Genomic DNA, 18,334 nt, shown 5'->3' with positions numbered 1-18,334 from the left:
GGTCTGCTACGGTACAACAACGTGGATGAACCTTGAAAATATGCCAAGTGAAAGAACCCAGTCACAAAAGACCGCATATTGTATGATGCCACTAATATAAAATGTCCAGAATAGGCAAATTCATAGACTCAGAAGGTAGATTAGTGGTCACCAGGATCTGGGAGGAAAGGGGAATAGGGAGTGCCTGCTAAGAGGCTAGGCTCTGGTGCAACTTAGAAGTAAAGATATAGGGGCCATGGGGTGCCAGTTTCTCAAGGTACTTCAAGTACCTTGAAGTGGAGTTGCTCGGTCATATGGTGACTCTGTGTTTAACTTCTTTTATTTGTTGTTGTTTTTTTGGCTGTGCTGTCCGGCATGTGGGATCTTAGTTCCCCATCCAGGGATCAAACCCATGCACCCTGCAGTGGAAGCTCAGAGACTTAACCACTGGACCACCAGGGAAGTCTCTGTGTTTAACTTTTAATGGGATGCCTTCATTTTTGAATTTTCATTCTTCCCAGAGCCAATATTGGAGGAACCTGAAATACAGAAAGAAGAATTACAGGAGTGTGAGGTAGACGTGGTAAGTTTGGCTTTTCTCTGAGACAAATATTCCTCCCCAACAACTGGTGAATCAAAGGATCAGTTGCAGAATGGTGTACGAGGAATTCTCTTCAATCTCTCACTACCTTCTCTTTACTTTCTACTGGTAGCTTGCTCACTGCAAATCCAGTACACCGAGTAAAGGACAAAGTTATCCGTGTCCCCTACCCCTCCCAAAGAATAGGGCTTTCAGTGGGGAACAGGGCTCTCGGAAGGCCCTTCCTCATCTCTCCACCTTGGGTCAGATTGCAACAAGCTATATCCGTTGAATGGGTGAACATCTGAACAAGCTGGGCGGACACTGTCCTAATTGGATACTAATTTCCAAGACATCCTCTTTCTTCCTGTCCTTCAGTTCCCTCCTTTGGCTGAAGAGTTTACAGAAGCCACTTGAAATACTTTCAGAATTTGGCACTCAGTAACCTCTACACCTTTATTTCCAAGCTGCATCAGAGCCTAGGCACACCCTCAGCTACCTGGGTTAGAAGAATAGAATGGTGACCTTGAACTTTTTTAAAAAGGGAGAGAAAAGTGACAACTACTCATTAAAGAAAAAAATTGGAAGGGACAGAAAAGTAAAACAAAGAAAGGGAAAATAAAAGTCATAGTATTACTGTCTGAACACATCCAGCGTTACTAATTTGGTATATGTACATCCAAGGTTACTGATTTGGTATATGTCCTTTCTTTCTGTGTAGATTTGCAAGTTTTTTTGTTTTTTAACAATCCCAACTGTACCACACATTATAATTTTTTATTAGGCTTTCTCACAAAACATTTTTTTATTCTTCATGTTATTGTATACTTAAAAAAAAACATCAGGCTGCCTTTATTTTTTTAATCACAAATATGTAAATCACAAGATACCTCTTTTTTTTTGATATGTAGTATTTTCATTACTGTTATTACATACTTTTTGTAAGCAGCATTTTTTTTTTTTGGCTGCACAGCTTATGGGATCTTAGTTCCTGACCAGGGATTGAACCTGGGCCCCAGCAGTGAAAAACACCAAATCCTAACCACTGGACCACCAGGGAATTCTCTGTAAGCGCCATTTTTTTTTTTTTTTGGCCGCTGTGCTGCATGCGGGATCTTAGTTCCCTGACCAGGGATTGAATCTGTGCCCCCTGCAATAGAAGCGTGGAGTGTTAACCACTGGACCGCCAGCGGAGCCCCTTTAAGCGCCATTTTTAATGGTCATATGGTGCTCCGTAAGATATATGTATCACAGTTAAATCCTTACTCTTGGACATTTGCCATTTATGATTTTTTTGCTCTCATAATAATACAGTGATGAATATTATAAATAAAACTAACACATTTTGAAATACTTAATATTTCCTTAAGTTAGATTCCTGTATATGGAGTTCCTGAATCAAAGAGTAAAGAACATTTCTAACACCTTTAATACATAATGCCAAATTGTTTTTCAAACAAATTGCATTTTTTTGCCCTTGCACTAGCAACAAACACTTTCCAGACCTGGGTGTTAGCAGTTTAGCAGCTTTTTTTTTCTGGTTCCACTCCGCGGCTTGTGGGATCTTAGTTCCCCGAGCAGGGATTGAACCTGCACCCTCGGCAGTGAAAACGTGGAGTCCTAACCACTGGACCACCAGGAAATTCCCTAGCAAGGATTTTTTTTTTTTTACATCTTTATTGGAGTATAATTGCTTTACAGTGGTGTGTTAGTTTCTGCTTTATAACAAAGTGAATCAGTTATACATATATTCCCATATCTCCTCCCTCTTGCATCTCCCTCCCTCCCACCCTCCCTATCCCACCCCTCTAGGTGGTCACAAAGCACCGAGCTGATCTCCCTGTGCTATGCGGCTGCTTCCCACTAGCTATCGGTTTTACATTTGGTAGTGTACATATGTCCATGCCACTCTCTCACTTTGTCCCAGCTTCAATGGAATATTACTCAACCATAAAAAGAAATGAAATTGAGTTATTTGTAGTGAGGTGGATGGACCTAGAGTCTGTCATTACAGAGTGAAGTAAGTCAGAAAGAGAAAAACAAATACCATATGCTAACACATACATATGGAATCCTAATTGTTTGACTTAGGCTAATATCCTACATGTTCCCTTGATTTAGTTTTACTGTGAGGTTGAGGGTTGCTTGATAAGACATTTTTACAAACACAGGCATAAATGAAATATCTTGGGAAGATAATATCCCTCAGTCTTCCTTCATGATCCATTCTATTTTTACTGGTAGAGGGAAGAGAATCTTATTGTCTTGTTTCTTCGAAAGCTTGAAACCTGTCTTTCAGTCCGTTCTCAGCTTTCCCTTCCCCGTTCTGAAGCTGTCTGACTTCTCTCATCCCCCACGTCCTCATACGTGACAGTGGTTGGGAGAAGTGACCCATCCCAACATCTGTCCCTGCTCTGGCCCTCTGCTGTCCTTCTGCAGAAGCCCCTTTTCTTGTCCCGAGCTGTGCTGACAGGACTGGCAGCTGCAACTTGGACAGAGGAGCACGATACCATTCTGGAACACTTTGCCCAGGACCCTTCGGAGCCCATCCTCACCATCTTCATCGACCCCTGTTTGGGGCTGAAGCTAGGTCTGGGGATGCCTGTGCAGGTGCGTACTCCACGGTTCAGACCTCAGGGTGTTCTTCCAGGGGGCTGAGAGTTCTGAGGATCTCTGTCGTCTGTGAGTCTTATCTCCTGTGTACAAGGTCTGTTGAGCGTCACAGTGAGTCAGACACCCTGCTTGGCAGCAGGATACAGAGAGGAATGAGGCAAGGTTTTGCTTTTTTTTTTTTTGCGGTACGCGGGCCTCTCACCGTTGTGGCCTCTCCCGTTGCGGAGCACAGGCTCCGGACGCGCAGGCTCAGCGGCCATGGCTCACGGGCCCAGCCGCTCCACGGCACGTGGGATCTTCCTGGACAGGGGCATGAACCCATGTCCCCTGCATCGGCAGGCGGACTCTCAACCACTGCGCCACCAGGGGAGCCCCAAGGTTTTGCTTTTGATGATCTCATGGTTTAGTGGGGAAGACAGACATATAAAAAATATTTACAGTATATTATGATGCCTGGGCAAAGCTTTATAAGAGCTTTTTTGGAAGCAACTAATGTAGCCAGTGGAATGCTGGCAAGGCTTGGTGATGGAGGTGATATTTGAGTTGGGGATGAAGGGTAAGTAGGATTTCATCGAGGCTGAGTAAGAGCATCCAGGTAAAGAACACTTTATGTGCAAAGAAAGAGGAGTTGTGGGAAATGATACTGGAAAGGTGGGTTGGGGTCAGCTTGTGATGGGCCTTGTATGTTATGCTAAAGAATTTGGCTTTATCCCAGAGGGAACTATTGATGGCTTTCATGGGTTAGATAGATAACTGTTCCAACAATGGGGAGGATACATAGGTGAAAGGTAAACCATGGGTAGGGAAACAGTTAAAAGACAGAAGTATAGGGCTTCCCTGGTGGCGCAGTGGTTGAGAGTCTGCCTGCTGATGCAGGGGACACGGGTTCGTGCCCCGGTCTGGGAAGATCCCACATGCCGCGGAGCGGCTGGGCCCATGAGCCATGGCCGCTGAGCCTGCGCGTCCGGGGCCTGTGCTCCGTAATGGGAGGCGCCACAACAGTGAGAGGCCCGCGTACCACAAAAAAAAAAAAAAAAAAAAAAAAAAAGAAGTATAGTAAAATGTTGGTGGTAGAATATGGGTGGTGGATGTACAGGTCATTATTGTAAAATTCTTTTGGTGTTTCTGTATGTTGGAAATTTTTAGAAATAAAATTTTGGAAAAGAAGAAGGGCTATTGCTTTGCTTTTATTGGCAGCACGTATACAAAAATTGAAATGATAATGAAGATTAGCATGGCCCTGCTCAGCAGCACAATTTGTGAAGCTTCCACATTAAACAAAACCCAAAACAGGCCATGGCTTTTTCCCGCGTATTGGCAATAATCGGCTATAAAGCATCATGAAAAAAATATTTCATTCACAAAAGGAACAAAAATTTGAAAAAAATAATTTAGGATTTATACGAAAGAAAACAACTTTGTTGCAGGCCAAGAAAGAAGATTTAAATAAATGAGGAGCCCTACTTTGTTATAAAGCAGAAACTAACACACCATTGTAAAGCAATTATACTTCACTAAAGATGTTAAAAAAAAAAAAATGGTGAGCCCTATCCTGTTTCTGAGTGGGAATCTTAATATTATAAAGATCATTCCATCCAAAAAAATGTACTGTTTTAATGCAACTCCAATCAAAGTGCCACAGACCCTAGATCCCTAGTGTAAAGGATTTTTAAAAGTATATCTAGAAAAATGAAATGAAAATAGCAAAAAAAAAAAAAAGATGAAGAAGAAAAGTAATGTAGGAGATCTGTGACTATGAAAATCTTTTATTAAATTACAGTAATTAAAATAGTTAGATTGGGGCACGAATATGTATTATATAAGCAACAGTAAAGAAACAGAGAGAGTCCAGAAACATATATGTAAGCATTTTCTACAAAAATTGCTTTTAAAATCTGTGGGGAAAGATGGATTATTCGATGAATAGGGAAACATGGAAAACAAAGGTTTTCTATTAAAAAAATCTAGTGGGGCAAGGGGGAAATAGGGAAATGTTGGTCAAAGGGTACAAATTTTTTGTCCCTACAACAAAAGCAATAAAAGCAAAAATAAACAAGTGGGACTACATCTAACTAAAAAGCTTCTGCACAGCAAAGGAAATCATCGACAAAATGAAAAGTCAACCTATGAATGGGAGGAAATATTTGCAAATCATATATCTGATAAGAGATGAATACATATCTAAAATATATATAAAGAAATCATACAATTTAATAGCAAGAAAACAAAACAATGTGATTAAAAACCGTGCAGAATTGAAAAGACATTTTTCCAACGAAGACATACAAATGGCCAACGTGTACGTGAAAAGGTGCTCAATACTACTAATCAGAGAAATGCAAATCAAAACCACAGTGAGGTATCACCTCATACCTGTTAGAATGGCCATCGTGAGAAAGACAAGAGATGACAAATATTGATGAGGATGTGGAGAAAAGGGAACGCTTGTGTACTGGGAATGTAAATTGGTGCAGTCACTATGGAAAACAGTATGGAGGTTCCTCAAAAAAATAAAAATAGAACTACCATATGATCTAGCAATCCCACTTCTGGGTGTATATCCAAAGGAAATGAAATCACGATCTTGAAGAAATATCCACACCCCCACATTCATTATAGTTTATTTAATAATAGCCAAGGTATGGAAACAGCCTAAGTGTCCATCATTGGATGAGTGGATAAAGAAAATGTGGAATACACACACACACACACAGGAATATTATTCAGCAATGAGAGAGAAAAAAACCTTGCCATTTGCAAAAACATGAGTGGCCTTGGAGGATATTATGCTCAGTGAAATAAATCAGATGGAGAAAGACAATTACTGTATGATCTCACTTATATGTGGAATCTACAAAAAAAAAAAAAACTAACTCATAGAAACAGAGAAAGGACAGATTGAGAAACAGAGATTCAGATGGAGGGAAACAGAGGACAGATTGGTGGCTGCCAGAGTTGGGGATGGGGTAGTAGGGAAAATGGATGAAGTTGGTCAAAGGTACAAACTTCCAATTATGAGATAAATAAGTTCTGGGGATTAATGTACATACAGCATGGTGACTCTAGTTAACAAAACGTATTGTATATTTGAAAGTTGCTAAGGGAACAGATCTTAAAAGTTCTGACAAAAAAAAAATTGTAGTTATGTAAGGTGATAGGTGTTAACTTATTGTAATCATTTTGCAATAAATATACATATCAAATCATTACACTGTATACCTTAAACCAATACAATGTTATAGATCAATTATATCTCAATAAAACTGGGGGAAAATTGTACAAAGTTTAAGTTATGCAAGATAAATGAGTTCTGGAGATCTAATATACAGCGTGGTAACTATGGTTAATAATACTATAATGTATAATTTGCTAAAGGGTAGTTCTTAAGTGTTCTCACTACAAAGAGAAAAAAGAAAAAGACAATGGTAACCATATGGGATAATGGATATGTTAATTAGCTTGATTGCCGTGATCCTTTCACAGTGTATATGTATGTCAAAACAGCAAAGTGTACACCTTAAATATATACAGTGTTTGTTTGTCAATTATACCTCAACAAAGCTGAAAAAAAATCTATTTAGCATGCCAAAAAATATTCTAAATAGATCATGGATTTAATTGTATTCTCCTGGGGCAAGATTGAAATTGAAAAACTTCCTTAAGAAATTATTACTCTTGAAGACTTGATAAAATAGTAAAAAGTAAAACGAGAAAACAGCAAACACCCAAGAGTAAACAAACAAGGAAAGAAGCAAAATCTAATCTAATAAACTTTAAAAGTGGGGACCAATGAAAGGTCTATGTACTAACTTATGGAAACCGTCCTCCCTGCGGGAATGATGGACGCCCCCTAGTGAGATGGAGTGAACCTCGGTTTTTTTACAAAATCTGAAAAGAAAGAGCCCATGTATTTTAACAAAGATTTTACACTGTTTTAAATTAGCTTTAACCATCTGCCCATCCCCTCATGCAGTTATCTTAGGCTAGAGAAAAGTGAATGAAACATAAAATACCCAACCCTTTCACTTTAACTTCGAGGGGGAAATGAAACTGGGCTCTCACAGTGGGACATCAGGAAGTCACCCACAGTACTTTAAAGCAAAAAGAAGGAATTCAGAGAGCTGCGCAAGCATGAGGCAAGTGAAATTGCATGGCAACTGCAAGCATACTACATCAAGGGAGAGAAAGAACAGAACAAAACATGCAAAAGAGGAAAACATAACTGAACAGAAGGCAATTCCTCACAACAGCATCATGTTACAGTACGACTTAATAAGAACATGAATTTAATTTTTTAATAAGCTGAGAGACGAAATGATAAAACGTGAGAATGAAATAAGAGGGAGACTGCAGATTTTTGAAATAAAGAAAGCAGCATGTTTACATGTTAAAATTAGTAGGTTAGAAACAGCAAGGAACTGAATAGCTACCACTGAAAATCTGAACGGATGTAGAAGAGAGGCTTGAGATAATTACAGCGTATGCAGAAGAAAAAACCAATGACAATACAAGTAGAGAGAAGTTAATAGCTGTGAAAGACAGACACAGGTGATCTAACATGGGGTACCAACTAATGAAACAGAATATAAATTTAAAAATAAAATACAGAGGGACTTCCCTGGTGGTGCAGTGGATAATACTGAGCTCCCATTGCAGGGGGCCCAGGTTCAATCCCTGGTCAGGGAGCTAGGTCCCACATGCATGCTGCAACTAAGAGTTCACATGCCATATCTAAGGAGCCTGCCTACCACAACTAAGACCCGGTGGAACAAAAAAAATAATAAAAATACAGAGAATTTCCCTGAACTGCAGAAGGAACAGAATGTGGGAATTGAAAGGACATACTTTATTCCACAAAAATTTGTTGCACAGTGTTTAATGTCAATACACGTCTTAGTTAGGTTACTTAAATTCGGGGAAATTAATTCTTTGGGAACATCACCTATGTGGTATTCCTGCCAAGAATATTTAACCTGCATCTAATAATGAGGAAACAATCCAATAAATCAAAATTAAGGGACATTTTGGAAAACAACTGGCCTGGACTATTAGAAATATCACTGTCATGGTAGAAAGAAAAAGACTGGGAAACTATGTGGAATTAAAGGGGACACAACCATGTGTGATCTGTATTGGATCCTGGATGGGAAGAAACCAGCTGTAAATGACATTATTTGGACCACTGTGGAAAATCGAATATAAACTGCATTATATAAAAGTATTAAATGAAGTTAAATTTTCTGAGTGTGATAATTACAGTGTTGAGACTGTTGGAGAATATCCTCCCTTTTAGGAGCCATATGCTGAAGTATGTAAGGGTGTAGTTTTATAACGTCTGCTGCTAACTCTGAAATGGCTCAGCAGAGAGAGAGGAGAGAAAATGAGAGAGAGTGCAATCATGCACAAGTACAGCAAAATGTTAACAATTAGTGGATTTAGATGAAGGGCATGTTATTGTTCATTGTGCCTTTCTTGCAACTTTTCTATGGGTTGGAATTTTTTTCAAAATAAAAATTTGGGAAATAATTATTTAGGCCTCTAGTCAAAATCCCAAATTATCTACCAAGGGGAACCATTAGGCTGATCTCAGACTTCTCTGAACACCCAGAATTTACACCTATGAGTTCTCCAGGAACCGTAGTGTAACCCAAGGGTATAATTCCCAGCCTAGATGGTCAAGTATAGAGGCAACAAATAGGCAGTCATTTTTAGTCTTGAAAGAACCCTACTTTGAAAAGCAAAAATGATGTCATCAATGGAAATCCAGTTCATCAAAGAATGAACCAAAAAAAAAAAAAAGAGGAATGAACCAAATAGAAAACTCAGGAATAGAGACTCTGTGAATATTCAATTCATTTAAATAAAGAACTAATACTAAATAACCATGGGAATTATGGTTATGTTATTGAATGTGAATGTTATCAACCTGGACAATGTAAAAAATAATAGTATAACAAAAATTGGGAAGTGGTGAGAGAATGCAAGAGAGTAAGAGGATGCCAATGTTCTTGTCGTTCAAAGCAGCGAGTCAACTGAACTTAAAATTGGAAGGCAGTGAGAAAACTAACCTCTTTTTATTCATTTATTTATCTATTTTTTGGCTGCATTGGGTCTTCGTTGCTGCACGTGGGCTTTCTCTAGTTGCGGCGAGCAGGGGCTACTCTTTGTTGCGGTGTGTGGGCTCCTCATTGAGGTGGCTTCTCTTGTTGTGGAGCACGGGCTGTAGGCACGTGGGCTTCAGTAGTTGTGGCACACGGGTTCAGTAGTTGTGGCTCCCGGGCTGTAGAGCGCAGGCTCAGTAGTTGTGGCGCACGGGCTTAGTTGCTCCGCGGCATGTGGGATCTTCACGGACCAGGGCTCGAACCCGTGTCCCCTGAATTGACAGGTGGATTCTTAACCACTGCACCACCAGGGAAGTCCTAACCTCTTAATATTTTTCATAAGCTTTCTTATAACCTTAGAAAGGGGACTTTTAAGAAGAAATCTCTCTTAGAGATAAAGAAACATTTATTTGAAGCTCAACCACTTACTATATTCACATCAATGTGTTTTTATTCTATTAAATCCAAGTAAAATTAAATTTAATACTTTTAATTACAAATAGCATGATCCTGGGGCTTCCTTGGTGGTGCAGTGGTTAAGAATCCACCTGCCAATGCAGGGGACACGTGTTTGAGCCCTGGTCCAGGAAGATCCCACATGCCACGGAGCAACTAAGCCCGTGCTCACAACTACTGAGCCTGCGCTCTAGGGCCCGCAAGCCACAACTACTGAGCCTGTGTGCTACAACTACTGAAGCCCGCATGCCTAGAGCCCGTGCCCTGAAACAAGAGAAGCCCCTGCTCGCCACAACTAGAGAAAGCCCGTGCACAGCAACAAAGATCCAACGCAGCCAAAAATAAATAAATTATATGTAAAAAAAAAAATAGCATTATCCTATTTTGAAATAACTATTTTAATTTATTTTTCTGTATATATATATATAGATAGATAGAGAGAGAGAGAGAGAGAGAGAGAGATGTCTGGAATAGTATTTTCTCTAATGATCATAATTAATATCTGGGTGGTGGAATTTTTAGATGACATTTAAACTTTTATCTTTGTACTTTTCTGCATTGTTTCAGTTATTTATAATTAACATATCATTTTTAACAAAAATAATAATTGTTAAGCTTTTTTTTACAAAAAGAAATACAAGGACTTCCCTGGGAGTCCAGTGGTTAAGACTCCGTGCGTCCAATGCAGGGGCGCAGGTTCGATCCCTGATCAGGGAACTAAGATCCCACATGCCGCATGGCATGGACAAAAAAACCAAAAACAAAAAAAAAAAGCCAAAATTTAATTCTGGATAGTGGGAAGATGAATGGTTATGAATTTCTTCTTTGCATTTTATTTTCAGTTTTTAAAGTTAAATCAAGTATAAAGAGTAGCTACAAAAGTACTAAAGAAAAAAAGACAGATGAATCTGATCTTAGAGTGGGAATGACTTTTCTAAGCATGTAGAAGTCAGAAACTTTAAGAAGTTTTAACAACAGGAAAGTTATACATTTCTGAATGTAAACAACAACAAAAACTCAGCATAAACACAACTGAAGGATAAGTGAAAAATTGGGGGAAAAGTATATGCAAGTGAAATGGAAAACCCTAGACAGTTGTCTCTTACTTTAGGTCCTTCTCCTTTCTGGTTTTCCTATATCCTTTTCTCCATTTATCCATCCATCCATCATTTATGGAGCATCTAATATGTCCCCGTGACTGTGCTAGGTCTGGAGCCAAGTTGGACAAAATACACAGTCCCTACCCTCAAGGCATGCTCTCTCCATTTCCTCCCCACATCTCTGTATACAGACTCTGTTATGTCCCTGACAAGAACAGGAAGCACCTCATGTTGCTTATATTTGGAGAAGGATTGGATACACTAAGGGAATGCGACGAAGAACTCAGCCAGGCTTTCATGATTGGAGCCTCAGATTCCCTTGGGGATCATGGCTGGGCCTGGACCCTGAACTCTGATCTACTGTCTTTCATGCAGACCCAGAACCAGATTGTCTACTTCATTCGCCAAGCACAAGTTCCCATCACTCCAGAGAACTTTGAGGCGACTGTGCATTTTGGGACAGTGCGGGGTTCCTACATCCCAGCCCTGCTTCGGCTGCTCAATGGCGTCTTTGCCCCTCAGATCTTTAGAAACACAACCTGGCCCGAGAGCATTCGAAATCATTTTGCTTCTCACCTGCACAGGTTCTTGGCCTGCCTGACAGGTGAGTGGAAAGACTGGAATGCCTGCTTTCTCCCCAGTCCCCACCAACAGTAGAGAGAGTGAGGCGGGGGGGAGATTGCTCCTGAGTACCCGCGTTGCTTGGCAGAGAGTAGGTGCTTGGAATGTGTTTGTTGAATGAGTGGAACAGGGTACAGAGTTTGCCTTCTAATCCAGGTAGAGTTTCCTGCTGTAGAACAGTTGGCCAGACCTGCTCAGAGCTGGAAATTTCCAAGAGTACATGTAGGGTAAGGGGAGATGGGGGCGGGCAGTAGGGGGGAGTACATGTGTCATAGAAGAGAGTGTTGAGGGCATGGTATAGATCTTTGGCCATATGTTATGACAATCTCTTATAATATCTCAGTGAGGTATCTCTGCCTTCTGTCATTTTCCCGCTTGGTATCAAAAAAGCATGAGTCATAGTTTCTCCTGCATGCTCTCCTGAAATGCGTACACTTCCTGGGCCCCAGATCATCAACCATGGTTGGAAGTGGGGTGGCATACACCCATCGCCCTCTGTGAACTCTCATGGTCCTTTCCTTAGATACTCGGTACAAACTGGAGGGGCACACTGTTCTCTACATCCCTACAGAGGCCATGAACATGAAGCCTGAGGCGGTGGTTAAAGACAAAGATCTGGTACAGCGACTGGAGAGTGAGTGGCTGGCACCGCCCATGTGTCAGGGCTCCTAGGGGAGAGGTGGGGGGCAGCCCAGAGGCTGGGACAGGAGTTGGGTTAGGAGGGCTCTGTAGGGGGAACAGGGAAGGACACAACTGGGGAGTACTGCAAAGAAATGCCAGAGGTTTTGTCCTCTCCCCGGCAGCTTCCATGATCCACTGGACACGGCAGATAAAGGAAGTGCTCAGTGCCCAGGAAACTGTGGAGACAGGAGAAAATTTAGGTCCTTTGGAGGAGATTGAGTTCTGGCGCAACCGATGCATGGACCTGTCTGGCATCAGCAAACAGCTGGTGAAGCCGGGAGTGAAACACATCGAGTCCATCCTGCGTCTTGCCAAGTCATCCTACCTGGCGCCCTTTATGAAGCTGGCCCAGCAGATACAGGTCTGTGAGTGGATCAAAAGATGGAGGCTTGCCAGAAAGTAGACAGTGGTTGGGACACTGTAAGGTGCTAAGAAGAGAGAGTCAACGTAGTCATCAAAGGCAAAGATAGATGCATCCAGTGCTTGGACTTGGACTTGTGGGAGAGTATAAAAGTGGTAGAACACAAGGTCCCAAGGAGCTTATAGTTTAGTTAGGGAGACTTCTGGTTACTCAACAAGTGTACTACATTGAGTGCCCTCTCTGAGCCCAGCCCATACAGTCCAGCTGAGAAATAAGACTTACACAGAAGAGATGGCTAGATGGCCTGGGGTCAAAGACAAACCCACACGGTTCAGCCGAGAGAGCTGCAAAAGAAACACTTCCAAAAAATTAAATTTGGTATAATATGACAAGCTGATTATCTTAGTGTTGGGACGCACAGAGATCAGAGTGGTCTGTAGAATACAGAGAAAGAGGCCCTGTCTTCCTAGGTGGAATCTGAAGCTGGTATTGAGGGAACTGAGCCACCGTTAGGTGGAGAAGTCTAAAACTCTCGTTGAGAACAGGGCAGTGAAGGGGCCTGGCTGACAGCCGCTGGGCTGAATGAGAGTGATATCCAGTCAGTTGATCAACACCTATTGAGTGTCTCCTTTGTGCAGAGTTAAGAGTTCAAGGGGAAAAACTAGAGAAATAGACGCAAAACCCGAGCTTGGGGAATTCCCAGTCTAGCGGGAGAGATGGGACTCCCACATGAGAAAAGACATAAAAATATTTTTGTAGAAACTAGTAAGTGAATAAAAGTCGATATGTACAAGCTCTGGTCCTGAAGGGTGGCAGAGACCTGAGGTGATTGGCACCAGGTAGGGTTAATTGGGAATGCTTCCCGGGAGAGGCAAGTCGGGGTAGGGTTTGAGGAGGATCAAAAGCGCTCGCTTTGAACGGGTTCTTTCCAGGGGGTAAGTCTTCTCCTGGTTTCTCTTTACTGCCAGGATGGCTCTCGTCAAGCACAGTCAAACCTGACTTTCTTGTCGATCCTGAAGGAACCTTACCAGGAGCTGGCTTTCATGAGGCCTAAGGACATCTCCAGTAAACTCCCAAGGCTCATCAGCCTCATCCGCATCATCTGGGTCAACTCTCCCCACTACAACACCCGGGAGAGACTGACCTCCCTCTTCCGGAAGGTGTGTGCCTGCAGAGGGTGGGACAGAGGGTTATGAGGGGGTGGCCGTGCTAATAGGACGCAGATTTCTGGAGAAGGCGGAATTCACCAGCAGACATATGCGGTGAAAAGGTAGTGAGGAATGCCCTTCAGGTCGGACGGAGACCACAGGTTTTTGCCTGCATCATCAACTTTAGTGATGCTTGGAGTTGGGGCCTGGACTGGACATTTTGCTTCCAGACGGACGTAGCCCAGGCGGGAAGAGGGCCTTTGCAAAGAGGCGTAGATGGAGTGCAGGGCGGGAGGGGGGCACGAAGGACAGACTCCCAGGCAGAGCTGTATGGAAGGGGAAGACCCACTCTTTCTCGTTTCCAAAGATGGAACTCGCAGTGGGCGAGAGGCAGATTCAGGAAGGAACACCGACTTTTTTTTTTTTTTGCGGTGCGCGGGCCTCTCACTGTTGCGGCCTCTCCTGTTGCCGAGCACAGGCTCCGGACGCGCAGGCTCAGCGGCCATGGCTCACGGGCCCAGCCGCTCCGCGGCATGTGGGATCTTCCTGGACCGGGCCATGAACCCGCGTCCCCTGCATCGGCAGGCAGACTCTCAACCACTGCGCCACCAGGGAAGCCCAAGAACACTGACTTTTGAGGAGCAGGAGCCGGCACACTTCCTGGAGGGCAGTGGAGCCAAAGAGTGGGGCAGGGGCGCTGGGCCGATCGCTGGCTAGAAATGCAGCTGCAGAGCTGGGCTGAGGCAGGCAATGGAGGTGGAACCCAGAGGTGCTGCCACGCCAGCAGTGGAGGACCAGGAGCGAGAGGGGTATCGGGAGGCAAATCCAGAAGTTGGAGGCTGAGACCTGAGGCGGGGTCTTGGGGACTCCGAGAGAGGGTGAACTGAGGCTGTTGGGACCCCATCTGCAGATGAGCAATGAGATCATCCGCCTGTGTTGCCATGCCATCTCCCTGGACCGGATCTTTGAGGGATACGTCATTTCTAGCAAGGAGGACCTACAAGGCTGCATCTCCTGTTGTCACGCCTGGAGAGACCACTACCTACAGGCTGTGCAGATGCATACCCAGTACGACGGGCCTCCCCTAATATCCTGTGTGTCGCCCACCTTGTCGTTCCTATAGCGGGTAGATGCTGAGTCCTTTTGCTTGCACTTTAAGCCTATGGATTATATCTTTCTAGAGTTTTTACATGGGTCCGAGTTTTCTCTGTGGATTCGGATATTCTAGCTCCCAGCCGTAGGTCCTCCTAACTCTAATAACCTTCTCCCTGATCCCAGGAATCCCTCCTGGTGTTTTCCTCCTTTCTTGGCCCTGAAGTCTAAAATTCCATTGTGTGTAAACTTCTCTTAGAACTGAGATGTTTTTGTTTCCTCTCTGGCTCTCCTCACCTTGAGTTTCTTCTCTTGGGGTTCAGGAAAACTGTTTCTTGGGGTCTCATTTTCTAAGGCTCCCCCTGGACTAGGACTCATGTTTGTAGCCTGGCCTGGGCAGGTTGGTTAATGCCTCGTGTTCCCGCTTCTGACTGGTCAGTCTTTCTTCCGACAGGTTCTCCCGCTGGGGCTGGGTCCTAGACCAGACCAGCATATTTGCCCAGGTCGATGCCTTCGTGCAACGCTGCAAGGACCTTATCGAGGTGGGAAGACTGTCAGGGAAGGAGACTTAAAGCCAACAGCAGACGCTCTAGGAGCTGGGGGAGCTGGGGCTGAGGCTACACATAGAACTTGCTGCTTTGGTTCTTTTCACATGACTGTGTGCCTGACCACCATCCCGTGCTTTGAGACTTTTGCCTGTTATCACTGCCTTAGTATCTCATATTTCATTCTGCAGCTAAAATTCACCCCGGTAGCCCCTTGCATCTGGTTGGTCCTCCTTAGTTTTTAGCCATTTAAAGCTAAACCAAAGAGCTCAGGACAGAGAGGTTCAGAAAGGAGGGCAGGAAGCCTCACGCTGACTTCTTTGCAGGTATGTGACTGTCAGTTCCATTTTGCCCGCTGGGAAGATGGCAAGCAAGGTCCCCTTCCCTGCTTCTCTGGTGCCCAGGGGCCCCAGATAACACGGAACTTGCTGGAGATTGAGGACATCTTCCACAAAAACCTGCACGTGCTGCGAGCTGTTCGCGGGGGCATCCTGGACGTCAAGAACACCTCTTGGCACGAAGACTACAATAGGTGAGAGCATCACAGGCAGGCCCCCGGGGTGGAGCAGGGAAGGGAGGTCAGGGAGGTGAGAGCAGAGTGTACTGGGGAAGCGTGGAGGCCACAGGTCAGGGATGGGGAGGGCAGGGGAAGTGCAAGGAAGGAGGTGGCAGCTCAGACTCAGGGTTCCAGAGTCAGCCTTTCTGGGCTTGGATCCCGGTTCTGCCACAAACTAGCTACATACATTGTTCTACCAGCTGGGGCCTCTGTTTCCTTACCTATAAAATATGGTTAGTGGGACTTCCCTGGTGGCACAGTGGTTGAGAGTCCGCCTGCCGATGCAGGGGACGCGGGTTCGTGCCCCGGTCTGGGAAGATCCCACATGCCGTGGAGCGGCTGGGCCCGTTAGCCATGGCCGCTGAGCCTGCGCGTCCGGGGCCTGTGCTCCGCAACGGGAGAGGCCACAACAGTGAGAGGCCCGCGTACCGCAAAAAAAAAAAAAAAAAAATACGGTTAGTGATAAAGCCTACCTCACTGCACTGTTTTGAGGGATAAGTGGATTAATGCGTGTACAACACTCAGTGCCTGGCACCTAGGAAGCCCTCAGTACATAACACATAGAAGTCTTACTCAGGGGATGTTCTTGGGGGCAGGCGAGGGCACCCACCCTTCAACATACCTCTAACGGTGCAGGTTCCGGGCTGGAGTCAAGGACCTGGAGGTGATGACTCAGAACTTGATCAGCTCCGCCTTCGAGTTAGTCCGCGACGTGGAGCACGGGGTGCTACTGCTGGACACCTTCCGCAGGCTTGCAGCCCGAGAGGTGCGGCTGCCCGCTTGCTTCCTCCACCCCTGCTTCTCTTCTGCCTTCCTTCAGTTCCTCCTGGTCCTTCCAGACACCATCCAACCTCCGTTCATGCTCTGTCCCATGTCCTGAATGGCCAGTGCCTCTTTTCTTCCGCTGTTCCCCCAGTGCCCGGATGCCTTGGGAGCGGGACTCCCACAGCAGGGGTGTAGCTTTCCTCCAGGGTGGAGCTGCAGGGAACCCGCATCCCTGGGTGTGTTGTCAACTTCCTCTTCTTCATCAGACTATCAAGCGAACATATGACAAGAAGGCGGTGGATCTCTACATGCTGTTCAATAGCGAACTGGCCCTCGTGAACCGTGAGCTGAGCAAGAAGTGGCCGTACCTGGAGCCCTACATGGCCCAGCATTCGGGGCAGGCGCACTGGGTGCGGATCCTACGGCGTCGCATCGACAGGGTCATGAACGTAAGTCTGGCCTTTTCCAGGACTTGTTCTCAGTGCGGCAATGGTAGAGTCTGCAGGCTGAGCCCAGTGCTGAGGCGGGAGTGGGGTGGGGGGCAGGGGCGGGGGGGTTGCCTCCAGAGAGTCTCCCTGGAGAGGTTTCCTGACCGAGACTGGATCTGTCCAGGGGGTGGCAGACGTAGTGATCTGTCCTGAGGAAGGGCTCATGCTAGTTTTCGACCTTGTGCCTCTTAAATCCCTTACCTCCTGTGATGGACTTCCTTTTCCCGACTTTTTTCCTCGAGCTGAATCTCTGTGCTTCTCTTTCTTCGTTTGGGCTCCCCCTCTCGTTGTGCCATGGCCTCTTCCTCTCACCTTTCCTTTGGGCTCCCCCTTCCCTCCGAGTCTCCCACATATTGTCGGAGTGTCTGTGTGTGTGTCGGGGGTCGGGGATGGGGGTCTCAGGGAGATGGTGACACGGAGGAATGTGGCAGGTGACTCCAGCCATCCCTGGTTCTTCCCCTGCAGTGTCTTTCCAATGCTCATTTCCTGCCCCACATCGGGACGGGAGAAGAGAGCGTACACACCTATCAGCAGATGGTTCAGGCCATTGACGAACTGGTTCGAAAAACCTTCCAAGACTGGACATCAACTCTGGACAAGGACTGCATTCGACGGCTGGATACGCCGTTGCTACGAATCAGCCAGGAGAAGGCGGGCATGCTGGATGTGAACTTTGACAAGTACGACACCCTCCGTGACTCCCTCCCATTCTGCTTGTCCTGTCTTTAGCTCCCTTCCCTTCCCCAACCCTCCCCAGAGTTTAACTCCTATCTCTTGGTTTCTCTCCCCATTCTTCTAAATCTCTCTTATCCCGTAATATGTTTACTACCACTTCTTAATTTTAATTTCACATTTTATCTTCAAAAAAACTGATTGAAAACAGAAAAACCCCAGTAACCTACTCAACCAGTGATGTAGGTGCTCTGCCACTAGGTGGCCGCGATGGCTCAGCGAAACCTTCCAAACTGTGAGCCACCAAGGGGCCTTTCCTGAGAACTGATGGGCTGTCAGATCATGTCCTCGTCTACAGCTTTAGAATCATGACATTTTCATATCACCACTGTTTTAAATTTAATTAATCCATTTATTAATTATTCAAAAATGTATAGCGAGTACCTTCCACATGCTAAGAGCCGAGATGGGCACAGGGAATGTGTCCAGTGGCGAAGTCCCTGCCCTTTGAGGCTCTGTAAGTGAACAGTTCTACCCTGGAGCCATGCCTCCTTCCCATATAAGATGCTGAAGAGA

At 44.9% G+C, this 18,334-nt stretch overlaps 1 protein-coding gene across 1 annotated transcript in view; it reads left to right on the top strand.

Annotated features, from left to right (window-relative positions):
- LOC111185804 (dynein axonemal heavy chain 2) overlaps nt 1–18,334 on the top strand; it is an 84,427-nt gene that overhangs the window by 3,957 nt on the left and 62,136 nt on the right. Inside the window, 12 exon segments of the mRNA XM_089899939.1 lie at nt 501–562; nt 2,999–3,169; nt 11,205–11,433; nt 11,974–12,084; nt 12,254–12,492; nt 13,461–13,652; nt 14,551–14,708; nt 15,187–15,274; nt 15,604–15,809; nt 16,470–16,599; nt 16,865–17,047; nt 17,552–17,766. Of these exon segments, the coding sequence (XP_089756065.1) occupies nt 501–562; nt 2,999–3,169; nt 11,205–11,433; nt 11,974–12,084; nt 12,254–12,492; nt 13,461–13,652; nt 14,551–14,708; nt 15,187–15,274; nt 15,604–15,809; nt 16,470–16,599; nt 16,865–17,047; nt 17,552–17,766 (1,984 nt within the window).

The sequence above is a fragment of the Delphinapterus leucas genome, chromosome 19 (assembly GCF_059928025.1).
Source record: "Delphinapterus leucas isolate spDelLeu-1000000601 "Yukka" chromosome 19, BTC_Dleu_Yukka2, whole genome shotgun sequence".
In the NCBI taxonomy this organism is placed as follows: domain Eukaryota; kingdom Metazoa; phylum Chordata; class Mammalia; order Artiodactyla; family Monodontidae; genus Delphinapterus; species Delphinapterus leucas.
The sequence above is the reverse complement of the archived record's forward strand: the minus strand, read 5'-3'. Positions and strand labels throughout refer to the sequence as shown.